The sequence below is a fragment of the Aulostomus chinensis genome, chromosome 6, assembly GCF_037954235.1.
Source record: "Aulostomus chinensis isolate RoL2024-O1b breed Wild chromosome 6, RoL_Achi_v1.0, whole genome shotgun sequence".
Lineage (NCBI taxonomy): Eukaryota > Metazoa > Chordata > Actinopteri > Syngnathiformes > Aulostomidae > Aulostomus > Aulostomus chinensis.
Genome location: NC_141325.1, coordinates 26,756,541 through 26,781,997, shown reverse-complemented (window position 1 = coordinate 26,781,997; position 25,457 = coordinate 26,756,541). Strand labels below are relative to the sequence as shown.

The 25,457-nt window shown below is 42.8% G+C and overlaps 2 protein-coding genes across 8 annotated transcripts in view; one reads left to right on the top strand and one right to left on the bottom strand.

Annotated features, from left to right (window-relative positions):
• cabin1 (calcineurin binding protein 1) overlaps positions 1-22,357 on the bottom strand; it is a 35,042-nt gene extending 12,685 nt beyond the window's left edge. For 2 of the 6 annotated variants that reach the window (XM_086207247.1, XM_086207243.1), the window contains exons 1-34: positions 22,186-22,357; positions 21,605-21,690; positions 21,360-21,452; positions 21,126-21,239; positions 20,607-20,741; positions 20,310-20,490; positions 20,095-20,224; positions 19,849-19,998; positions 19,228-19,529; positions 18,962-19,139; positions 18,564-18,697; positions 18,267-18,484; positions 17,866-17,938; positions 17,413-17,600; positions 17,190-17,327; positions 16,911-17,099; positions 16,571-16,813; positions 16,328-16,481; positions 16,115-16,230; positions 15,805-15,966; positions 14,818-15,024; positions 14,507-14,652; positions 14,147-14,408; positions 13,783-13,953; positions 13,105-13,263; positions 12,867-12,956; positions 12,559-12,719; positions 12,249-12,460; positions 10,151-10,216; positions 9,336-9,515; positions 8,722-9,119; positions 7,446-7,559; positions 205-368; positions 9-105 (exon numbers count right to left, since the gene is read on the bottom strand). In XM_086207247.1, coding sequence (XP_086063373.1) covers positions 9-105; positions 205-368; positions 7,446-7,559; positions 8,722-9,119; positions 9,336-9,515; positions 10,151-10,216; positions 12,249-12,460; positions 12,559-12,719; positions 12,867-12,956; positions 13,105-13,263; positions 13,783-13,953; positions 14,147-14,408; positions 14,507-14,652; positions 14,818-15,024; positions 15,805-15,966; positions 16,115-16,230; positions 16,328-16,481; positions 16,571-16,813; positions 16,911-17,099; positions 17,190-17,327; positions 17,413-17,600; positions 17,866-17,938; positions 18,267-18,484; positions 18,564-18,697; positions 18,962-19,139; positions 19,228-19,529; positions 19,849-19,998; positions 20,095-20,224; positions 20,310-20,490; positions 20,607-20,741; positions 21,126-21,239; positions 21,360-21,452; positions 21,605-21,607 — 5,328 coding nt within the window. In that variant the 5' untranslated portion in view covers positions 21,608-21,690; positions 22,186-22,357. The remainder of the gene's footprint in view (positions 1-8; positions 106-204; positions 369-7,445; positions 7,560-8,721; positions 9,120-9,335; positions 9,516-10,150; positions 10,217-12,248; positions 12,461-12,558; positions 12,720-12,866; positions 12,957-13,104; positions 13,264-13,782; positions 13,954-14,146; positions 14,409-14,506; positions 14,653-14,817; positions 15,025-15,804; positions 15,967-16,114; positions 16,231-16,327; positions 16,482-16,570; positions 16,814-16,910; positions 17,100-17,189; positions 17,328-17,412; positions 17,601-17,865; positions 17,939-18,266; positions 18,485-18,563; positions 18,698-18,961; positions 19,140-19,227; positions 19,530-19,848; positions 19,999-20,094; positions 20,225-20,309; positions 20,491-20,606; positions 20,742-21,125; positions 21,240-21,359; positions 21,453-21,604; positions 21,691-22,185) is intronic. The other 4 variants (XM_086207245.1, XM_086207244.1, XM_086207246.1 and 1 more) reach the window with 4 other exon arrangements.
• spice1 (spindle and centriole associated protein 1) overlaps positions 21,693-25,457 on the top strand; it is an 11,422-nt gene continuing 7,657 nt past the window's right edge. The window contains exons 1-2 of one of the 2 annotated variants that reach the window (XM_086207250.1): positions 21,693-21,806; positions 24,264-24,359. In XM_086207250.1, coding sequence (XP_086063376.1) covers positions 24,264-24,359 — 96 coding nt within the window. In that variant the 5' untranslated portion in view covers positions 21,693-21,806. Of the gene's footprint in view, positions 21,807-22,748; positions 22,918-24,263; positions 24,360-25,457 lie in introns of those variants that run through there. The other variant, XM_086207249.1, reaches the window with a different exon arrangement.

Genomic DNA, 25,457 nt, shown 5'->3' with positions numbered 1-25,457 from the left:
TTCCTCACCCCTGAGAGACTGTTCAGACTGTCCTCCAGCACTTTTACAGTTAGGAAAAATGCTCTCTTGGCCAAAACCTGGCGGTCAACATCCCGTAAATATTTCCTTGAAGGAAGAAAGAGAGACGGTTGGTGTGAGAGGAGAAATGCCATGGAACAAATTCATAAAGCATAAACCCACGACAAAGACAGCGGTACAACTTACTTTCCCTGATCAGGGGTTCTCTGCAGCATGAACGAGACTTTCAGCAGAGTATCGTGATCCTTAAGCTGAGAAAGCACCTCCAGCAAGAGGACAATGGATCGGTTCATATGAGATGCAAAACTTCCTGGGCGATCAATCTCGTCTACTGGGATGCGCCAGATGCCCTGGAGGAAGAGAGTAGATCAGAACAAATATGCACCAAATAATAAACACAACTACTGTCATGACTGCTTTTTAGTAAGAAAAAAACAAGTCAAAACAGTGCAAGGAAGCCAAATGGAGGTGCAACTGGTGGTTTTAATAGGCAAGTAAATTTTCAAATTTGTGAACTTCCAAAAGTAGATTTTTATTATTCGGCTGCTCTCTTGTGCCACTCCAGGTTTTCAAGAGCTTGTGAGGGAAACTGAAAAAGGACACAATCAACAGGGAGATGGAGAGAAGCAGCAGAGCAAAAAGCAGGAGAAATTAATGTGCGAGTTTAAAAGACAGAATTCAAAGAAACCCTAATGAGGGGACGGAAAGGCTGTGGGAGAGATCTCGCAGAATGGTTGGACATGTAGGAGGTAGAGAGGGAGAAACAGGGAGCCTTCTCGCTGGGCACGCATGATAGGCAGCCTCATTAGTGCTCAGCTCTGTCCAAGCGATGCAACAGACCCTCAGACTGGCTGCCAACAAACACAAGCCTTCCTTTACCAAAGGTGTTTTTTGATGGATGCGCCCACCTTTTAACACGTCCTCTCGCCAGGTAAAGCAGGCGAGCTTCTACAATCAGAATGCAAGTGCAGATGGTGGACTAGGCTATGTACAGTCAGGAAGCATTCTAGCAACTGAAAATGTGAGACGAAACAAAGATGATCATATCAAGATGGAACAAAACAAATGAGACGGCTCCATCGGCTCCTGGAGTCACTGGGGAGCCCAGTGCTCCTCTGAACAGACAGCCCCAGATTGTCGGATGACATTTTCCAAGCCTCTGGAGAGGAACGAGGCATGAAAGGAAGGCTAGGTAAACCTATCACAATATATTATATTTCTCAGGATGGACTTCCTGCCTACTGAGAAAATGACAACCTTCGCTACCAAAAATGAAATATGCACTAGAAAATATACACTGCTAAACCTAAATCAGGGGTGTGATTTTGTGTTGTTATTGTCACATCTCTTAATAATTCAGAACTTAATCTCTGTTGCTCGCAAAGCTTATTAATGGTGAGGCAACAGAACAAAAGGTGTCAACACACAGTAAAGAAGAGGAAGTGTGGCTCCAGTGCCTGTACGAAAATGAGAAGCTTTATTATTTGTATTAAATGATGCGATTGGGAGGAGCTTAGAAAGGTTTTGATCTTTCAATGCACAGATTACCAAAAGCCTCCAACAGGAGCTGGACAAGTATGATGAGGAGGGTAGGCTTCGCTCACTTAGAAAAACATCTCTAATGGAGGAGCCTCATTCAGAGAACCATCAAACCATCATCGTGGCAAATCTGTTTAGAGAAAGCAAAGCCATGGCTTTACACAGATTATAATGTAGCACAACAGCTAAAGCAGATTTGTAAGACTTCAACTGAAATGATTTTAAGCATATTTTTTTCCTCTTCTCTTTGAGAAAATATGACCATCGCTTAGCACAGATGTGGCCAATATCACACACACACACACACACACACACACACACACACACACACACACACGGCTAAGGGAAAAACAGATAAAATCGTGACCAGACTGTATGAATTGTAAACTTTCTGCTAATTTCAGGTTCATTAGGATTGTTTTGTTTGATTGCTGAGGAGGAAGAGGGCAATTAGACACCTGACTTAAAAAACTGTTACAAACAGTAACATGGAGCAACTATTGCAGTACAACTCGAAAAAGTACAAAAAACAGGATGACGAGGAGGAACTGCAATGTGATTATCCCTCTAGCCTCTTGTGTAAACGAATGGGCCAAACAAAGTGCTCTGGACATCCTTTTACAGGGTAACCCCATGCCTGTTGTGTTATCTACTCCATCCAAATGTTTCTATAAGCACTCAATGGCAGGGACAGCACAGGACTAAAATATCCTCCTTGGTAACAAGACTGCAGGAAAGTAACTAAGTGAGAGGTAGCGTGTCCCGTAGTATCCAGCACTCACTGCTGCAGTTTACCAGTAACTACAACATCACCATTCTGCCTGCTAAGTGCAACTTTAGAGAGAAAGATTTTTTTTAAATCCAAGATGGCTGATTACCTGCCAGTGCTACAAGCATTTTGCAGGTGGGTGGTGTCATTCGTCACATCTTTTTCTTCATTCTTCGCTACGTTAGTCTAACATGCTCAACAGCAAAACTTGAGAATTAGGATGGTTTAAAAGCATGTTCTGCAGAAGCAGGACTGTGATTACTTCCCTCTAAGTGTACCACAAACTCTTACAAAACAAGAAGTCAGCTGATACAAACAACTCACGCTTGATCTTAAAAGTCTGAGGGAAAGAGAAAGCGACTCACCATCACCAAAGAAAGCTACTCCACGATGCCTGTATTAATATTCTTTTGGACAGTTTCCTGCTGGCGGTAGCATCCCTGGCAGCACCTCCACCCTGAAAGAGTCTCACACACGGAGAACAAGGGGTGGGCTGCATCTGGGTGCAAGGGCAGCGAGAGCTGCAGAAGAGGAAACGAGGGAAGCACAGCTGCACACAGCAGAGCAGGAATAGAAGAAGGAGGAGAGAATGGCAGCTGCCTTGGCAAGAGGAGAAACAGAGCTGGAGTCAGGGCCTATAAGCTCAGTATGCCTCTGACAGGCAAGCTGACTCGTTCCTCTCTTGCTCTCAAACCCTGCCATCTCAAAACAAAAACACCCACGCACTCTATCGCCGCTCTCCCCTGACCCCAGCCTGCAGAAGTTCTTCCCCCCCTCCTCCCGTCCTTTCTCTCACACTATACACAGTGTGCAGCCAACCCTTGTAGGCCTTTGCCAGCCAATCGTAGGCAAGCTAAGGGAGTCCTGCCCATTAATGCACACCCACACAATACACACACAAACAGAAGGGTGAGAGAGAGTAATGAGGAAACAGAACGAGTGCAACAGGGAGAGGAGATGAGTAGAGCGAATAACAGCCAGGGGGAGGGACAGAGCTCGATCACGCTGAAGACATAACAACAGGAAAAGAACACGAGAAGATGAAAATTTAAGTCAGTGCTTCCATATCGGGGTGCATTAAAAAGAGGGTGCACAAACAGAAAAAAAGAACAAAAACGTGAGCAGAAAAAAGACCAGTTTTGTGTACATAAAGCCCCCAGTAACCGCAGAAAACACAAGATAGAGAACGCACAGCATACACACTCAATATTTCCTCAGCTGGATGCACACTGACAAGAGCCCTCACCGTCGTCTTCCTCTCGTGTCTTTCAAAACTGGCCGTGTCTTTGCAGCTGGCCACCATAGGCATACTAAACAAACACACCTTGTTTTTCCTGTTTCCTGTAGTGCAAGTGGGAGAAAAAAAACTGCTGCAAAAATGTCAAACTCAACCAACCACTGAGCTGAGAGGCAATGGAAAACCTACTGGCAGCCAGCACTAACCCTCCCACGTGCAAAGCAAAACATCAACTTCTACAAAATGCATTCACTGGCCAATAGCCCTCCCCTCAGAAAACAACAACAACAACAAAAACATGGTTCTCCAGCGTGGAACACCACCTACATACAGCACATTGCACAGCTGAAATGTTTGAGTCATACATCAAACCAAGGCCAGAAATGCAAAAGTAATGCTCCCTAGAAGATTATCCCAACCTAATTTAGCGAGACACTGGGGCCTACCTAGAAGCACAGTTCCATTCAAGTCGGCAAACTGAAGAAAAACGCTCACTCTAAAGAGATTGAACCAGTTTAAGACAAGGATGGATTTCCAACAAGGACATGGATTCTCTCTGTAGAAAGTGACTAAGTGGGTGGCTGTGTGGAGGAACATGTAATATGTGTGTGTGTGCCATGTGCTGGGTGGGGGTTGAAAGGAGGAGGTAACACTGCCTGGGCATGCACACACACACACGACATCCCTCAACATTAGCAGCCAGAGGGCCCTGCATTATGGCCCGTTTATGATACAGACCAGGGTGAGAATAACTGTATTGCAAACACACAATGATGACAACATAACACTGGATGCCAATCCATATAATCAATAACAACAACATAATAAAAAATAAATAAATTAAAAAAAGAGATTTATACAGTTTACTGGGTCTATTTAACACATCATTGGGAGTTGCAAGTCCCTTTTTGACCAAACGTTCATGGGACTATTTATCCAGGAACTTAAAGGTGTGATCTAAAGTAATCTAACCAATCTAAAGCCCCACGATAATTATGCAAATTAACTTATTATCGACTGTAAGCTTTCTTGTTATTCTGCTTCACAAAAGCAGGAATGAACAGTGTAGCTTTCTGAACCATGGTGGCGAGAACTGAACCCTCAGAAAGGTTCAGCGAAAAGTCCCACCCCCGTAGTTTCTGAAACTACCTTTAACTTTTCAGAGAAGGGATCCGTGTAAATGTCTGCAGTAAAGATAGAAACTAGCATGACATCAGTGTGTGTCCAGATTATATTGTGAAATAACGTAACAGGATATTTCCATTGGGCTCAGCAAAAATTAAGCTTATTCTCAGTCATCATTCTGATTTTAATGTAAACCTCATCACATCCCATCACATACCAATTAAAAAAATGCACTTGTGTTGACATCACACTAATAAATTATGACACTGATCATGTCTGAACAGCATTATATAGGTTACTTTATACAGCACCAATAAATGTAACCCAGCCAAGAGATACGGAGAAGTGGGGCATCATGACCTACATTAGGGGCCTCCATATCCACCCACATGCCCGTTGTGGTGCACGTGTGTGCGTGTTGGTGTGTGTACTCAGCAGAGAGTCGTGTCACCTTGTTATCAAGATGCCATACGTGGTCCCATATGTTTGCTTTGACCGTCTTTGTGAATTCTGGACTGTCTTACCCTGGTCTCTGTCACTGAGAGGAGGACTCCAACACTGATATTCATCGAACACCAACACTAAGTGATTAGTCAATAAGTGTGCCATCGCCTGTCAGCTGAGACGGACTTGTCTGAAGTGTAGATGTGAGAGAAGCCAGCCTCTCCAAAGTCCTGAAACCAACTTCCACCTGGCAAAAACTGAGTGCAGAAAACAGACTTTTCCCTCCATCAACAAAATGAAAATGAAAGGATGAAGATGCATGTATAGAGTGTTCCAACAAGTTCATTGTTAATGCAATAACTGGGGTGAGGTCACACACACACACACACACACACACACACACACACACACACACACACACCAGGGAAAACAGGCATGTTTGCTTAACATTTAGTAAAGGTTGTCCAATGGTAGAGTGAGGGCTTGGTTTGAAGGGAACGGTAAAGCTCTGACAGTTGGTGTGCCAGGGTGGCAGGTTTGCTTCCAGAAGGGGCTCTGTGCGAACTCGGTAGGTGCCAGAGCGCCGCAGAGCTCCAGCTCAGACCTGGCCCACATCGCTTTTACAATCTGTTACCAGAAGCCTTTTGGAGTCAGCCCTGGGCTCAACAGCCCACACAACTATGTCCAAAATAATACACGCTGCCAAAACACACCCTGACGACTGAATGAAACGAGGTGGTGCGACAATCTGCTTGTATTAGCTTTTTAACAAAGGCAAGAACATTTAGGCTTTGACAGATCCCACAAGGAACAATTCAAAAAGTCACTAGAGTTTTGCAAACACTGAAAAGACATAAGGCCCTCAATTGAAGAAAGGTAAATAAACTGACATGCAGAAAACATGACAGATTCCAACAGTAATCTCCTCCTCTGGAACCCAACTGAGGCCATGTGGAGACGGATCATTCAACAAGCCCCACTGTGGGATTCCATTTATAGCAGAGCTTGTGATCCATATTTAGGGCATATTCTTGTGCATCAAATTGAATTAGTTGAGTAATATGTGTAAAAAGGGTAAACTTAACTGTAATACACCAATCATCTGCTCACAGCAGGCACACTGACAGATTAGACACAAATGTGAAGACACAATTCACAGGTTCTTCCGATGGGAGTGTGTAGCCATGAGACTCTATAAAGCTAAAAGGTGAAAGACATCATTTTACATGCACAACTGCCTACGAACAGAGGAAAATCACATTTTTTTATTTGCCTAGTGAAAAACACACAATTTGGTTCAGTAAAAGTTGACTTGTATTTAATGCTTTTTTATGTGAATAATGATGTTTACATCATTTTCTTAGTCTAAAATATCAATATAGTGTTGGCCTCACAATCTCAACTTTGATCAACCTACAGTACCAACCTCACGCCAGTGCACACCGACTGGTTGGTGCCACAATGCTTTTTTTATTGGTTTGTGTTTGTGTACATCCATCTTTGTGACAGCTAATGTGAGGCCCATAATTAACCTTCAAGCATTACTAACACTTTATTCATCTCCTTTTAAAGTCCAACTGCTCTCTATTTTCCAGACACACGGACGGTGTTGGAGCCTGAAACAATGCCTCAAAGTGAAGGTTCCACTGTACCACTGGCTGATGGCCCGGGGCCAGCAAAACGCAGGGCAAGCTGATTCGTCAGTGACCAGACGCGGTTCTCTATGTGGGTGTGTTTGTCATCGCTCATGACATGTCACTGATGGAATGCATCACGATTGGCTGAAAGACATGTGAAGAGGGCGAACTGATGGATTACTGGATGTGCTCTTTGAGCACCCTTGTACTTGGAAGAAATAAAAGGAGAGACACAAGGCTATAGTGAACTACTACTACTTCATCTACTGTGCCTCTCAGAGTAGGGCCATTCTTGTGAAGACACTAGGAAGGCAAACAGAAAAAAATCCCCTAAAATTAATTATTATAATTATTAATTAGATGACAAATAGAAGCTTCCCATGTCAATTATTCAGACATGCTGGAATTCTCACCACACCAATTCTTCCACACTTTGAAAGCCACTTTAACAAACTTCAGCTTTGTTTATACCAGGAGTCAGTCAAATGAGCTGCTCTCTGCCACACATGCGCTGGCTAAAAACACTTAATGAGATCTGAACAACTCAAGGTGTTTAATAGCATGACAATAACTAGAATCACAGGTTTCGCCAAAACAGTGTCAGTAGTGTGTGGTGACATGACAACACCGCAAGACAGGTTAAAAAACAAGAAGCACCATTGTGGATGCAACTTACATTGAACAGGTTTGTCTTGTTTCTTTCACAGAAAAGTCCTTGTGCTGGCATGTGCTTCAGCTGTTGCCATGGGACACTGCTTCCTAGCAACACATCTCGGGCCCACTGTAGGTTCTGTGGTGAGAAATAAATAAATGAATAAAAAAAAATATGTATACAATTCTAGGAGCATTTCAATAAATAAAACACAAAAATCACTATAAGAAAACCACTGGGATAAGCTTGAGAAATATATGGATGCTGTACTGACAATCTGCTAAGGCAAAAACAGGGACATTTATGCTCATTTGCAATCAGGAAAAATGCAGCTGGCTTTTCACAGCACGATGACTCACAAATCAGTGTCTACCCCAGCGCCCTGTTTGAAAAGATAGCAAGCTAACACCACTTAATGTTATCTTTCACAAACCTAGCAGACTATCGCTCGCTCCCCCCCCCCCCCCCCCCCCTCCATCTTTAGAGTCAGGACAAAGCAGGCCAGTCAATGTGAGCAGAGCAGTTTTCCTGGGAACAAAAGGGGTACAGAGGCTTTAAACCTTGGATGTGTCGGTTTGTGAGGACAACTAAGCAACCTCAGTCAACAGCTTCACATCAAGAGACTGTCGCTTCCAGAGCGCATCTGGTGTACTGCCGCTCTACTGGAGGGGAAGAGCAGAGGGAATCCCAGAACTGTGCATCCACAATTGTAGTTAGATAACATTTAACTGAGCCTCAAGAAAAAAAAAAAATCATATTTTAACAAATCAGGACTCTAGAGCAGGGAGAAATGAAGACTATGACAATATTACCTATTACGAAGCCTAAAACCTATTTTCCCAACTGATCCAGCCTTACTGAGAAGGTTCAAAGCCTGCGATAAAATGGTTCACCAGAGTGCTGACAGAAGGATGCCGCCACAGTAATGCTCAACATAACCGCCCCGTGCCAAACTGGCTGGGAGCACCGTGCTCCCACCCCCGCACACACCTCTGCCCACAGAGCCTCAGAGCTAACGCAGGCTGTTTCAGCAACTCGTACATCACTGCTGAACTCAGAGGCCCACAAAAAAGACCAAAAAAAATCCAAAACAGCCACTGCAGCACCAATTCACTTGTCTTGGGAATACTTCATACAATTTTGGAGAAAACCACAGGAATTCTCAGTAACCTTCTGTAAATGCCACCAGCAATGGCGAGGGACACTAATTATAGGCCTGTGTCTTAATTTTAATGATAACTTGTCTGATTAAATACAATGAGAATTGGTCAATGCCATCAGATTGCAGGAGTGGACTGACCTGGTGGGTCTTGCTGTTGGTGTAGAAAAAAGCCAGCCGGTAGAGACTCTTGTAGTGCTGGGGGAAACGGCTGAGGCATAGGAAAAGCGCACGTACACACATGTCCACCAGCATCCGTCTCTGATCTGCCCGTTCTGCAGGCAGCGCCTTTGGTACCTCGATCACTTCAGGAGGAGGTTCTGGCTTCTTCTTGCCCTCACTGGCTGGGGTCTGAGGCGCCGCAGCCTGTTGAGTGGAGGCTATTTTCGGTGGGGTGGCTGGGACGGGCATAGGATGGACGCAAGGGTCGGCAGAGATTTTAGGAGCTGGAGTCTCAGAAATCGTCACCACCACAGTCTCCACTATTTCCTGGATAACTTTCTCTTCTGTCTGGATGCCAGTATGCTCTCCATGTGAAACTGAGGAAGGATTAAAATCAAATGAGGACATGAAACTGACACAGACTGAATTAGCATAGAAATTGTTTTATCTGTATTACATAAAGCAATTATATCATTTTTTTGTGTGCAAATGAGTAAAGGAAATGAGCATAAACTGTAAAACCATGCTGATATTTTTTCCAGCCACTTGACAGTCACCATAGTTATTCATACAATTATGTGCTCCAGGTGTACCTGTGTCCTCTGACGCAGGCTGCCCTTCCTTTACAGGGGTTGTGCTTTCCGACGACGATGAACTGGCTTTCCCAGAGGCAGGTTTGTGGCTGCTGTCTTGTGAGCTGGTGGGATCTGTGAAGGCGTCCTGGGTGGAGTTGGAGTCAGAGAGCATCACTACCTCGCTGTCCTGACTTCGCTCTGCCGAAACAAAAATAAAAACATGTCATTTCACTACTTAAATGGCTATAAATGCAGAGAGATAACAGCAGTCACATATAAGAAGTTCCTTCTGCCCTACAAAGAGGTTGCATGGTTGGAAATTAATGTATTGTGTGTACATGAAGAAGTTATCCATAATGTGTGACTGCAGTCTTTGCGGCATGCTGTGCAGGCCTTTTGAGCTGTCTGTGACTTGTTCTTACATGCTAAATATTCGTTATGAAAAGGTCCATGAGTCACAAATTGTTAATGCATCAGCACTGACAAACTCAGTTGTTATGCGAGGGGGGGGGGGGGGGGTAGTATTTGTAAAGGGTCCAAAGCCAAAATGCCAGCATTCCTCTGAATTGTGATGTTGTGCAGCAACTGAGAAAAAAAAAATCCTTGGCAGAGAACTGTAGAGGAGGACAACAAGCTTTTACCACTGAGGATAAAACACACACATGCGAGTTTTCACAAGATTCAGGCGTGAGTGAACAGCAAACGTCTTATGGCACTGTAAGCTTTGTGTACAGCTATGTAATGAGCGCTTCCCATAGGAATGCACATCACTGGTCTTATAGAACTGGACAGCATAGCCTCTGAAAGAGATCGGTGGGTTTGGAGAGCAGTACCATTCAGGGAAGCCAGCCACATTGGAGATCTGGGCAAGCAGTAATCATGGTCAAACCCTGGTGATGCTGTTGAAGATATGGGGAGCTGGTTTTACAATGTCATCAAGAAAAACTGTATCTCTAAATGTTTCTTAAAAAGGCAATAAGGACATTTTCCTTTAAATAATTGACCATTTTTAATCAAGTGAGTACAGTTCAAATACCACTCCCCACGTAGAACCCAATTCAGACAAAAAAATCTCTTTCTGAGACCAAACACCCACAAATATGATCCTGATGGCCTGACAGAGCTCAACGTTTCTGAAGAGTAGCATTGCCTTCTGAGCTGGAATCAAGAATGACAACATTTGTGATATGATCAATAGATAAATCAGAGCTGCTGCTTCTTCAGCTACGTCTCAAAGACATTCTCACGCTGCGTTACTGTGCCCAGCAAGTGATCTGGTTTTTGTCAAATCCTGGCTCTGTTTTTGTCTACCGGTAGAATGTGTTGATCACAAGAGCATTTTTCCTGGTAATGATTAAATAAATGCATGTCTGAATCAGGCCCTACAGTGCTCTCACCTTGATGTGCTTTTAGAGGAGAGACACCGAACACCGACAGGCGACCATGTGAATAGAGAGACATTCTTTGACTTGTCAGCTGTAAGCCAATAATAGACCAGCCACATTCTTTCTGACTTTGCTGTTTTCCACTAATCGGACATAATTTCCAATTATGCCCAATTAGTGTGAAAATGCCAAGACATGATTCACGCCAGAGTTTGAAATATATCAAGGGAGTCAGACTTTCAGTCAGATTCAGCCCACACCAAAACAACCAAAACAACCAAAACTAAAAACACGTGAGCACATGAAACACCAGACAGTTTTAGTGTGATAAAAGGACTGACTTGCTCCAGAAGTGAAGACATTCACCCCATCAGAACTACATGCATATAAATGGCAAAGCAGGTGGTAAAAGCAAGCAGGCAAAAGAGGTAGCAGGCAGGTAGGTAGGTAGGTAGGAAGGAATCTGGAAAGGGTGACAAAACTGGCAACATGGGCAATATGGCTGCATTATTTGCACATTCAAGCTTAACATGACACATGGAGTGGGTGGAAGGATGTCAGTTTTTGTTAGAGGTGAAACACTGTAGCCAGGGCTGTTCTGTCCAAACAGCATTCTGGATTCTGTTTCACAAGATTCAGAATTTTAACTCAATTTCCCCCACAGGGACCTGGGCTGCTTTCACTTTGTCATATGACACATAACTCTGATATATTGAAATACTTCACGTCCTACAATTTCATAGAATTTCATTATTGTGACACTCAAATTACAAGAGCTTACATAAAACACAGTTAATACAAATGACTCAAAAAGGTCAGTTATAATGTTCACTGCACACAATGTACTAGTTGCACATTATCGGAAGCAGCCCACATCTAGTGTACATTTAGTACACAAATTCTGCAGTCTGTTTCATCAATCAAAAGCATTGGTTTTCTAATTTCACATCAACTTCATTCTTCCTGAAAATGTGTACCAGGATGTGCGTAATCTCAAGGTATGAAATTAGTATCCTCATCTGTGATATAAAACCCTTCTGCAAATTTTTTTTTATACACAAGTAAAATCTATGTATATGTATACATATATATTGATATGTATTCAGTCGGTAATTAATGCACTGACTGATAAATGTGTCACAGAAATTGGAATCATCTGAGTTTATGGGCTTCAGGAAGTTATAATAAAACACAGCAAATATCAGGAGAGGCAGGTTGATTGGGGGAGAAAGGAAAGAGGACAGGAAAAACACCAGCACTCACACAAACACATACAGGCCTTTATGCCCTCTGCAAAACTCAATCTTCATATCCACTTCATTCGATACTGCTGCTCAGCCGTAGCAAAGTAGTCAAATAATCAGCAGCCATATTGCCCATTTCACCAAAGCCCAATCACCCAGTGCATGGGGAGCATTGGAACTGAAACCAAAGCCATTAAGCATTATGATTATCAATCTGAGCAATCCCCAGAGGGCTTCCTGTCCTGGTGCAGAGAGGGCAAAGGGCCCAAGCCCAGAGACTATGTCTAGGACTGGGACTGTACCATCGGCCTGCTGCTCCTCATGCCGCTGCTGCTGCCACTGCTGCCGTCGGAGTGTTTTGCGTTTGGCGTAATCGTGGTCAAACGGCGTGGCCACATAGGGAGGGGATGTCAGACCTGGGGTGGCAACTGATGGAGGGGAGGAGCTGTGGACATTCCCTATGCAGACTGATGAGCTATGGAAGTCTTCATCCATCATTGAGGTGGGTTTCTCCCTGAAACAAATTACAAACAAAGTTGAGTTAATTAATGTTTGACCACAACATCAAATATTCTTCAATAATTCATGTTAGGTTTCATGCATGTAGCTTACTTTTCATGAGACCGGGGCATGCTTGGCATGCTCTTCTCTTCTCCTCTAGCAAACGGCCCTGTAGCAGCCTCAACCAGCAAATTGAAAAAGAGCTCATGTTCTAGATCGGGCTTATTAGCCTCCAGTAGTTTTAGGATGGTAGCACTGAGGCGGAAATGCAACTGGAGGAGTGAAGTTAGAAAGGGATCTTCAATGGTTTGCAGATATGTTGACAATGTCTACAGCTGTGAATGCTGTCACACAGTTATGCTTAAGAACACAACTATAAATGGCACAACTATTTGAGTCACCAGCAGCAGGTCATTTACCTCTAGGGCCTCCATTGCCAGGTCAGGAGGATTGTGGTAGTGGATTTTCCGTGGGTATCTCGCAGCCTCTTCATGTAGAAAGTGGGCGGCCTTTAAATTTACAGAGAAGAGACTCAACAATGTCGCATAGTCATCTGGCAACACAAATACATTTTTAATCAAGTAAGACAGAGGAAAGGCTTGGATTACAAAGTAGAAGACTGTTTTGGGTGCTGACATATGAGTACTATGTGCTCACCGCCCCTCTTATCCTATCCTGACCTTCGTGACTTTGTGATTCAACAAAGTTCGTCTGCCTCCACAGAATTCTAAAGAACAGCTCTATGACTAACTCCATACATTGTTCTTTCTTGGGAAAAATACATCTTGTGAGGGTAGAAGGGCAGCGATCTTGTTTCTGTGGGCAGATTATGAAACAACTCAATAAACACATGGAAAATGTCTGTTAACAACTCTGTATCCAATATTCATCCCATTTGTTTTCATCACAGATTTTGTCCACAGGAATATTGCCGTCAACATCAACTATGTTGAATAGCTAATCCACTCAAGAGCTTGTAGTCTGATTAGGAAGATGACAAAATTAAAGTTTTTTTGTAAAGTACATACAAATCATTTTATCAAGACTACAAGTATCATCTTATCATGTTTGAAGATGTGTTCTAAATCCCTTACCAGCATTTTAATTATAGTCATAGCCATCATTAATAATCAGAATGATTAAAAAAAACAAACATTAAAGCCCAAATTGAAAAGACTGAAAATGATATCCTTCAACAAGTCAACATATTTTATTTCTGTCAGTGATGCCGAAGTAAAGTTCATCACTAAAAAAATACAAAATATGGACTCAGGTCCTTGGATGACAGCAGGTTGAACTCAGAAGTGTAGCCTGAAGTCTGTAAGTGTTGTTTACCTTTTTGTAGAGCTGCAGATATTCCACTGGAGACTGTTTGCGCTTCTCTGCTATTTTCCCCAACATATAATGAATGAGCCACTCTTCTTCATCGCTGTCACCCTCACAACGGGAAGCACCCTGGAAACACTGAGACGCTGTCTCTAACATGGAGTCTCTCCTTTCTTCCATCTGACGTGACACACAAACACACAGTGGAGCTTTAAAGAGCAAATCAGCCCAAGGTGATGGATTTAATCCACAAAGAATTGTCATGTGGAACAATGAAAAGTGACATCTGTTTAGTTCTCACATGGAGAAACACAAACTGACGGATGAATAAAGTGAATGATGTCTTATGTCAACATATTAACATGTGCGTCACCTGTTTGACCACCTCTGGGGGGAGCTCATTGCACCACTGCTTTAGCTGGCGCGATGCAAACGAGTGCAGCGCATAAGAGATGGTACCATATTCGATCCACAGAGACAGGTTGGAGCTATCTATCTCCAGGGCTCTCTTAAAGCAGTTAAGCACTGCCTGAGAGTGTTTCCATATGGGGATGTCACTTTTCAGCTCATTGGAGTTGAGCTTCTCCTGGATACGGCTTGCCCGAGCTAAAGCCATCCCAGCCCAGGAGTCAAACCTGTGGAGAAGACACATACAGTTTTAGACATGAGAGAGCTCTACAAATGTAAAATTCCCTCAATAAATGCAATTAAGTTACTATGAGAAATGAACTACCTGTTGGGACATACACAGATGTCATGCATATAAAACTTGATGGCTTTGGACTGCTCCTTGTTCTTGAAATGATAGTCAGCCAGCAAGTAGTAGATCTCGTTGATGATTGGAGGTGCAGGAGTACTACCCTCAGGTAGGCACGGGGCCTTAAAATATACAAATTAAAATTTTCTTTATTTATTATGATCGTGTGGGAAAAAATAGGTTTGAACTGCACAGAAATCAAGTTGAGAGCTGAGAAGAAGAATAAAAAGACACTATGGAATTACAGAGGTGCTTTTTAGGATGCTTGTGTGAGCCCAGAGTCTGACCTTAGAGGCCATGCCCTCGATGTAGGCTGCCACTTCCTCCATGGTGAGGGTGGGGTTGTCACTTGGTGGGGTGATGCTAGCAAACCTCCTCAGCAGATTGGCTAGGTCTGCAGATACTGTGCTTGTTTTGTAACTGTCAAACTCAGGCAGGGACTTTGGTTTGAAATACTGGAACATGAAGAGGGCATCGCTCCACAGCAGCTCAACCTGAAACACAACGGCAACATTAGTGTCGAAGTGTATTAGAAGTGGCAGAGCAAATTGGTGCTGTCTGGGTCTCCTGGGGACTCTCTGGCACAGAAGCATTACATAACTGCAGTCACAAGTTCAGTCAAAGGTTCTCACACCCAAAACTGGGAATGACTCCCACCTGGTGGCTACAGAGATGCCTTACAAAAGTACAAAACATGCTGGATGCATGGACAAACATCTTCTAGATTCTCTAAATTGTGCTTGTAATTACATACAAATGCATTATGAATGACATTATAAATACTTGCCTTATGTCTTAAAATTTTTGAGAGAAAAAAAGAGAGCAATCATGCTGAGGTAGAGTGAGTAAACTGCTCAAGTAAAGACCATCAGAAATACAAAGATATTCACCCTGATTAATTAATACTTTCAACCTATTTTCAAATCTGACCCTTATTTATAATGATGTTGGGATTAATGCCATTACAATTAATGCTACTGCAGTGCTTATATACTGTTCACTAGTACCAGATGTGCTCACGTTGCAAATCAATAATATTAGTGGGTCATGCAGGCTTCTTGGGTGTTATCAAGGTCAATGACAGTTAAATCAAATACCAATCCAGCGTTTAAACATTTATTCTTATGATTAAATCAAGCAGTCTTAGCTGTCAGTAACTGGTGGTGTGTGAATGACCAGATGAACCTGTGATGAGCAGAGTTTAATTGGTTTCTTTGTTATAACCAATACTATACCCAAAACGAAAGCATGACAAGTGTGATTTAGATTTTGACCTGTGGTGACGAGTGGTCCTCCAGAAAGCGGGCCTTGCTCTTCTTACTGGGGTACGCGTACAGGCAGAACAGGCACTGCTCCAGCGCCATCTCCAACTCCTCTTTGTAGGGATGAGACTCATTGGTGGAAGAAGCTGCGAGCTCTTTTTCCAAAACTCGAACCTACACCAATCATAAGACGCTATCAAGCCTGTTCAGTTGTTTGTGAGTAAGTCATTGCATATAAACAAACAAGTAATCTTGCAATTAAATGCATTTGCAGCTGGTCAAAGTATCTTACTTGCAGATAGAAATTTAAGCCCCAACTTACATAGAACTTGAGGAGTGCACCATCTGAAGTGCAGCACATGGAGCGACGGCCAAGATACTCATGTGCTGTGTTAAGAAGCATCAGAGATGAGGGCAGCATCGGTGTGTCTGAGTCATCTTAAACGGAATATTGACAGGGTCACTCAGTGTAACAAGGACCATGGCAGGAACACTGAAGGAGACAGGATGCATGAAAACAGGGACTCAAACAAACCTTCATCATCCCCTACAGACACATGCTGTCGAAGCATACAGCTGAAAGCAGCCTCTTCATGTTTGATGATACGATACAGAATAATCCATGGCAGCACGGAGAAGAAATAAGGCTCTTTGGGATCATCGGAAATGGTCATACTGAGATCGATCAGCTGAAAAGACCGGAGAAACCAGGTTGTAAAGACACAACCTGTATACAATAATGCTCCACATACATCTGATTAATAGTGGTGCTTCTAACCTGAATTAGGTTGTTTGCCAGGCGAGCCATGCCAGAGGAGTGGGGGACATTTCTGAGGAGCTCGGAGTTCTTGTTAAAGCAGACCTCGATGCCATCCAGCAGCTTTCCAATGGTGCTGACCCACTCCTCCTTCAGGGGAGGAGAGCTGGAGGAAGAAGTGTTGAACTGCTGCAGGGCTTCATTTAGAGCCAGCTCGCTTGACTCCAGACATTGCTGGTAGTCTTCAAGTTTCAACAATGAATTCTGAGCAACAATGACAGACAATGAAAAGAGTCAACCATAAAACAGTTTCTTATCCTGCGCCTCCACAGACTGGATAATAACTTGCAGCATATCTCACCTGCAGCAGCATCAGCTGAGCAGGCCGCTCTGGTGCGGAGCTAACAAACTCCAGGGGTTTACTCCTGCTGCCATAATTAAGAGTGGGCTGCAACAAACGGACCACCGACTCAAAGTCTGCGGCCTCAAAGAGACGTTGGATCTCTTCCAAGGACTGGCAACGCTCCAGAGACTTCAACCTTTTGTCAATCTGTCCATGACGACAGAGAAATCCAAAGTAAAACAGGCAGTCGAGAAACTAATGTAAAACAACATCTCTGCAATTTATCTGTGTACGGACCTCCTCTACAGAGATCGCTGCATCAACCCGCAGGTTGGACAGGCTAATAGTGTAATCTTTCCCTTCAGGGGTCTTTGGTTTGCTCTGCAACAAGCCTGTACAGACATCATAGCTCTCCAGGGCCAAATCCATGTCTCCCTGAAGAGAGATAAGAGTCAGACTTCCATGTCACTTCTGGTTGAATCGACTCATTGAATGACAAGGAAAGCATCACCTAACATACCTGCAGGGCCAAGAAGCGAGCTTTCAGCCAGTAGACACGCACCATGAGATCCAGCCAGCCATCCCCAAACAGGTCTTTTTGGGATGAACCTAAGGCCAGGAGTAACAAATCACCCTGAAAATGCTGTCCAGGGAATTCCGATTCAGTGGCATCATTGCCAGGCCCACCACTGCTTCTTCTTGGAGACACTAGAGACAAAACATTAATGGACACTGAACAGCCACTCTGAAAATCAATAGCACAAGAGGATATTCATCTAATATTTAAAAATCCTCTCAGTAGGGCTTGAGAAATAATAGGATGTACAAATCTGTAACATAGTAGCACCCTTTGGACTTCATACTGAAACTCGAAAATGCTGTAGCACTTAACTGCATTAAGTTTTGTTGAAAATCTAATCAGTGAGTGATGACTTTAATAAATGATGTGTTGCAAGAGTTCATTGGTACTCACCAGTCTTCCCTTTGTTGTGCAGCCATTGCTCCAACTGCAACTCCATACACACTAAACTCATTTCCAACATTTCCTGCCCAAGTAGATATCCCACATATTAGAAGTCATTGTGGTTGCAAACATTTGGGGTGTGCAGCAAAATGATACTATGCTTCCAGTTAAACAAACTGCAAGCTCTTCTGGTGCCTGATCTCAATAATGGAATATAGCACATATAACACATATGTGGAGGAATACAGTAGAGTTATGAGATCATTCTACACTATGTTACAATGAAGTGCACATGAACACCTCTACAAGGATGCAAATTTTTTTTAATGATATTGATTTCCTCTCTAGCGAGTCACAGGCCTCAACATCTAGCTTTTGCAATCCTACAAGAGCTACAAAAAAAAAAGTACCCGAATGTGTTTGTTGCTGCAATCCCGAAGCAAAGGGTTAGGAAGACCACTGCTGTGCTTCCTCCAATTCTGATAGACCTCCAGTACCACAGCTGTGAGACCACGAGGCCAGTCCTCCATGAACTTCTGACCCACCGCTTTCAGGTAGTGCAGCATGAGGTCCAGTATGCCCCCATTGTTCATATTACTGAGCAAAAAGTTGTGAACATCCTGCTGTTCTGCAGGAGAGAATTTAAGATGATACAAGCGTATTTATGTTAAACACAAACACACATTTATAAATCACGATCTACAAACCAGATTCCATGTATTCAACTGAGTCAACAGGCAAGCAGCTCCCATGGAGAGGCTGTATGTCTTCCTTCCCATCACACTGTGTTTCAAGATTACTCAGGCTCTCATCATCATTATCAGGATCAAACTTCTTCAGCCTAAGAGACACAGACATAATGGCAGGCTGATAAGACTTTATTATCCCAGGGATAGAATTCTTTTTTACAGCACCGTACATCAGATGCAAACTCAGCATTCTACTTTGCACATGTGTCATCAAACAACGGTGATAAACATAAAAAATACAGGAAAACACAACAGCATAAACTGGTGTGTGCCCTTGAAGCAGAGCATGCTCCATCTGAGATACTGTAGTGTGAGCTGTATTACACCAGAGGACTGATGAGGGTAATGGTGCATACCTGGATGGTAGATACTTAAAAAGTAGCTCCTGAAAATCAACCTTCTCTTCTTTTTTGCATTTAGTGTTACGAACACGTGCCGAGCGTCGCTTGGCGGTCTCTCCATTGTCTTCAACCGTGCGTTTCCTTTTTGGGGCTCTCTTTGCTTTGTCTGTCAATGACACTTCCATTGCAGTGGCTGTGAATTGGTAGAAATGATCAAATAGTATTAGTTCAATTAGAAAAGTGTTTTTTCAAACAATATAGAGGCAGATCAAACAACTAACCAACAGGGGGTGGGGGCACAACTGTGGTGATCTCCACAATGGTAATCGGAGGTTGTGAGCCAGACTGGGAGAGCACTGTTGGCTCAGGAAGGGTGGTAGGTGGCAGGGATGAGCTGGGGCTGCTGCTCAGGGCAGTGGTCTGCACCGTACTGACAGGGCTGCTGGGTTGGGGCAAGTTTTGGAGGAAGTTTGGGTCACGGTACTCCGACAAGTCAATCCTGCGTCCAAGACTCAGTCGTGGTTGCTCACATGAGGTCTGATATCTGTACATTGCAAGAAAGCATTCGCCCACATGCTTCCACCTGAGAAACAGGTAATAACTCATATTAACTCAAACTGTCTTCAAAAGGAGATGTAACTACTCTGGTTACAACTTTTGCAAAGGGAAGCCGATTTTACAGTAAAAAAAGGACCTCCTGAATACAATCCTCTATTTTCAAGCTTTTCAAATATTCATTTGTATGACTGTATATGTGTGCCCAATCTTAACTATTTTAATCCTTTACAAACACAATTTGAATACAATCACCTACAAGACTCTACAACTACTACTACTACTACTACAACTACTAATACAAGAAAAAACAAGAAATCCACAACAACACTGAGCAAAGAACTCACGAGAGACAGCGGATGGACTGAACCAGGACAAGGTCTGGAGCTGGTTCACAGTAAGAGAGAGCCTGTCTACGTTTGCGTAAATCCAGCGCCTCGTCTACGATGGCTTTGCGTTCCTCTTCCTCCACTTCCACATAGTGAACAGACATATCGCTGCAAAGAAACCACAAGACAAAGGTTTTGAAAAGCACATGCCGTGAGAGAATAAAGTTGAATCTATAACAGGAATACAGAGAAAACTGCAGTCACCATTTCATGAACATCTGCATTGTGTCTCTTTTCAGGCAGGGCTGTTCCTCAAAGATCTTCTCCTTCAACACCAGACCTTTCGTGTAGCAGTGATCCTTCTCCAGGGCTTTGCTGATAAAGTACAAACAGCCTGAAAGCATACACGTAGATGAGAATTATTTTCCGTTACACCTATTTTGAGTGGAGCATGGAGCTTATTGTGATGTATGACATACAGGTGTAGTCACTGAGTGTGTAGAGGATAGTTATCAGGTTATCCAGGCAGGGCCAGTGGTCTGGGTTACAATGCAATCCCTCTTCAAAAGCGTGCCGAGCCAGAGGAATGCGCACCAGTCGCACAGCCACCTGGCCAATCTTGTACCACATGTTCACATCAGTAGAATCCAACATAACTGCCTATGAAAAATGGAGCAGAAAATATGGAATGATCTCTCATCATATTGTAATTCATGTTTATGAAGAAGATTAACTTACAGTTTCACAAAACGTAATGAGTCACAATATTCATTTACCTCCAAGTAAAACTCCATGGCAGTCTCCAGGTCTTCTCGTGAGGCCGCCATACTGGCCAGGTTTTTAAAAGTTGAATACTTCAACATCAGTCCTGGATGCTTGAGACCTACTCTCTGATCCTCAGAGGGCATGGCCTAAAATGTCAGAGGACACACAACTAAATGAGTAAACACCCTGGCAGGCAAAACAAGAATCGTACTTGCCGCTATGTCACCACTGGTACCTGAAATTAGATCTCTGGTCCTTCCAGCCAAAGACTCTTTTGCAATGTGCCACATTATATATACATCATAAATGTGAATTTTAACTTATTTGGATAAAAGTAGATGTTAATGTGTAGTGGATTATTTCATAATTTCTCTCCATGTTTGGACCTCATTAAGAATGAGTTCGGTGCCAAAACAATGGATCATTCTTTCTGACTACAAGGGATATATTGTTGGGATCATGTGAAAGTCAGTATTAGCAATAGAACAGTTAGACTTTGGTAGAACTGAGTATGCTGGATGATATTTTACCTCTTTGAGCAGTGGTGTTTTCAGAAGCTCATGATAAGCCTCAGCCGACTCCTCAAACTTATCATGCTTTTGCAGATCTAAAGCTTTGTGGTACAAAGCAAATGCCTCTGCTTCCTGCGATGCGAAAAGACAAGAAAATATGAAGGTGTTTAAATTCAGAGAACAAATGTAACCAGATGGTAAACTGAAAACTGTAAATGGACATGATATTGTTTATCTGCATGCAGTGTGTACCTGAGCCTCCTTAGTCTGACTTTTGCTGCTTCTCAAGGGGTCTTGAGACTCATCTGCAGCTGTTGAGGCAGCATTCAATGCTGCAATACGAATCTGCAGAAAAAAAATATTACAAAAAAGGGAGCAGACACATAAGCCAGGAACAAAGAGCAGATTTCACATTTTAGACCCAATAATCATGCGCTGAATTGATAAACACAGGTGTACAGTAGCTGAGAATGCAGCAGGTCACTACAATGACTTACCATTTTGATATGAAGGCAATTTCACAGATGATGAGCTACTTGATAGCAGACCCTCCACCTTCCTGTTTAGTGGCTTCTGATAGGATCTAAGGAAGTTTATGGAATTCAAGCGAGAAAAGCATGCAGACAAAATTCAGAGAAGTGGAAGACGGTAATACAAACTGAGTGAAATACTGCTGAACAACTCACAACGACTGATAAGGTAGCTGCTGAGTTTTTTTTCCCCCCTTAAACGTTGTTTAACAATGCCAGTTATGTATTATCCTGCACCACAACGCACTTTGCCGATCAATGCCCCCTAACTGTCACTCTTGATGTAGCCTGGTGAGCTAACAGTACACTGCTCCAGATGCTCCGAAGCAAATGGAATGCGTCATTACTGAATACAACACACACAGAGAAAAGCAGGGCAGCAACTTACCCTTACATTTAAAGCTAGCTAGCCTTTCAGAACAATTGTTGAACCAATGTATCTATTTAACAGCTATTGTTATCACCTAAGCTAACTAGTATTAGCAGACCCATATTGCTAGTGCTTCATTCACCGGGTGACATTTTCTTAACAAAGCTGAGCAACTTACCGTTCACTCCCGTTTTAACTGACATTGCACCGATGCTATGACCACATCCAGGTCACACTCTTTCAAAACACTGTGGTAATTTGTGGACACGAAGCAAAAAATTAAGTTAGAAACTTCATGTTCATTCTCAGTCTTTGTTGCTCATGCCAGGAGCGTGAACGTCACAGCATGACGTTTGCGACCGCGGAGTAGTACGGCTGTCACTCATTGGCCAAGATGTTTTCAACTGACCAATCACTTGTTACGATTTAGCTACGCCGCACCATCTCTGCTTTTCATACTGGAACGTTTATTAACTGATAATAGCGGATATAAATTCTTGTTAATTAATGATTGTTGAACAGCTGATGACGAATAAAGAGTATTTTTGCACTTATGAGACATATTAAAAATGTTGTCTTTGCGCAACATGATTTTTTAAATCGTTACGTTAAATGGGCTTTATTTATATTGCACATTCCTGAGCTTTTTATATGTTAAACATAGCTGAGCTTTGTGATGGAGAATACCGCCAGTACAAAAAAAAAACACTTCATTTCCCATCATGCTCCAACGTGAAGCGGTGTCTGTGGCAACGGGGCAGGAAGTGGCGCGCGACTGTTGAAAAACTCGCGCAAAGTAAACTATTTTAGCTACGTCGGCTTCTTGCTACGCTTCTTCCGAATTTCTTTAAGCAGGCAGAATAATAAAAAGACGGGAATGGGCCTCTTATCATAACTGTAGCGTCATAAAGTAAGTGCTATTTTGTTTGTTGGCTATTTGTTAGCGAAATATAACGAGCGCCGTGTTGACCAGATTTAGACAAGCTGCTGGGTTAGTAATTGAATCCACTGCTAAAGGGACTTCATGTGTGTACACTCATACGTGTCTGACTGTACGTGTACAGTGGAGGAAATAATTTGATCCCTCAATGATTTTGTAAGGTCAGCCACTGATAAGGAAATGAACGGTCTGTAAGTTTAATGGTAGGTTTATTTTAACAGTGAGAGACAGAATAAAAAAATCAAGATCCAGAAAATCACATTAAAAGATGTAAATTATTTTGTAATTCATTGAGCGAAATAAGTATTTGATCCCCTATCAAATCATTTCTTCGTACTTGGTGGTGAAACCCTTGTTGGCAAGTATCGAGGTCTGACGTTTCTTGTAGTTGATTACCAGGTTTGCACACATCTGATTCTCTCATAATCCTGAAAGTTTCAAGGCTGTCATTTGGCAACTCGAAACTTCAGCTCCCTCCACAGATTTTCGATAGGATTTAGGTCCGGAGACTGACTAGGCCATTCCATGACCCTTAATGTGTTTCTTCTTGAGCCGCTCCTTTGTCACCTTGGCCGTATGTCTTGGCTCACTGTCAGGCTGGAAGACCCATCCACAACACAATTTAAGTTTCCTGGCTGAGAGGAGGAGGTTGTCACCCAGGATTTCATGGTACAAGGCCCCATCTGTCTTTCCCTCGATGCGGTGAAGTTGACCTGTCCACTACGCCAGGAAACACCCTCAAAACATAATGCTTCCACTTCCTTGCTTGACTGTGGGGATGGTGTCCTTGGGGTCATAGTCTGAATTCCTCTTCCTCCTAACACGGCAAATTGAATTGATTCCAAAGAGCTAAATTTTGGTCTCATCCGCCCACATCACCCTTTCCCAGTCATTCATGTGTTCACTGGCAAACCAAACAATGGTTTTCTTGGTGAGTGTGGTCCCAGCTGCCTTGAGACCATAAACAAACAAGCATGTAGTTGTGGGCTGATCCTTCACCTTTCTCATGATCATTGATAGGTGAAGTCATGCAGAGCCCCAGACAGATTAATAATCATTTTGTGTTTCTTCCATTTTCTATTTATCACACAAACGGTCCAAAAACGTGCATGCAACCAACAGTCCAAAGACATGCAATATATATATATATATATATATACATATATATATATACATATATATGTATATGTATATATGTATACATATATATGTATATATACATGTGTGTGTATATGTATATATATGTGTGTGTATATATATATATATATATATATATGTATGTATATAAAATCAACCTATTTGATTTTCTGAAACAGATGTCATCGGTGAGAGCAGGGCGTCCCCAGCAACACACCAAAGGAAGGAGGACTGTGCGACCCAAGAAGACAGCTGCTCCCAAAAAAGACTGGGTGGTGAGTGCAGTGTTATTCCACCCGGTGAAAAGAAACTCTCAATTATAATTAAGAGTTTCTTTTGTTCTTGTTTTATTGTTCTAGTTTGGTAAACCTTTACGAATGTATGAAATAGCAGACTTTTTGATGAACAAACGTCATGCTGCAAAATTGACCTCCTCCTTATTTTTGTGGACTTGTTTAAAAAAAAAACCACACACACACAAAAAAACAACAACAACTTGTATTTGAGTCCTGGCTCCAGTACAGGATCTTCCTGTGTGGAGTCTCCATGTTCTCCCTGTTCCTGTGTGGGTTCTCTCTGGTACTCCAGCTTCCTCCCACAGTCCAAAGACATCAAGAGTGGATGAGGCTGATTGATACTCTAAATTGACCGTAGGTGCGACTGTGAGTGTGAATGTTTGTCTGTCTGTATGTGTTGGCTCTGTGATGGACTGGCGACCCGTTCAGGGTGAACCCGCCTCTCGCCCTAAAGCTGCTGGGATAGGCTCCACCCCCCGACCCTTAAAAGGATAAATGGTAGAAACTGGATGGATGGATGGATGTTCACATGTATTGTTGAAATGTTGCCCATGTCAGAGTCTGATCTATGGTACTGATATGATTCAGACAACAGAAACTATGAAATCAAGTGCAGCATGCTGTCTAATAGAAGTTCCGGCCCAGTTGGTGGCGGTAATGCACTTAGAAGCTGGTTTGCCAGCTGCCAGCACACACGACAGAAAGATGAGTCTTGTGGAAGTAATCATTGCAGTATGAACCCTCAAGATTTTCTTGCGTTGAATTATTGCTCCAAATACACCTCACTATCTCTCCACTGAATACCTCAGTCACAGCCGTCCTCCTCCCACAGCATAGCTCCCGCTACGGCTGTGAGACACATTGCTCTACATTGACATTAAAAATCACATTAATTCTGATTTGAATGTTCAGACTGAAGTCACATTGGAAGAATTCAGGTCTTTATCAGAATTATGACATCATACAAAAGACCAGAGTGTATGTCATTTTAGCTGTTCAGACATGGGAAAAATATATATATAAAAAATCATATTTAGGTCACATTTGTCTGCAATGTGAAAGTAGCTCAAGTGAATG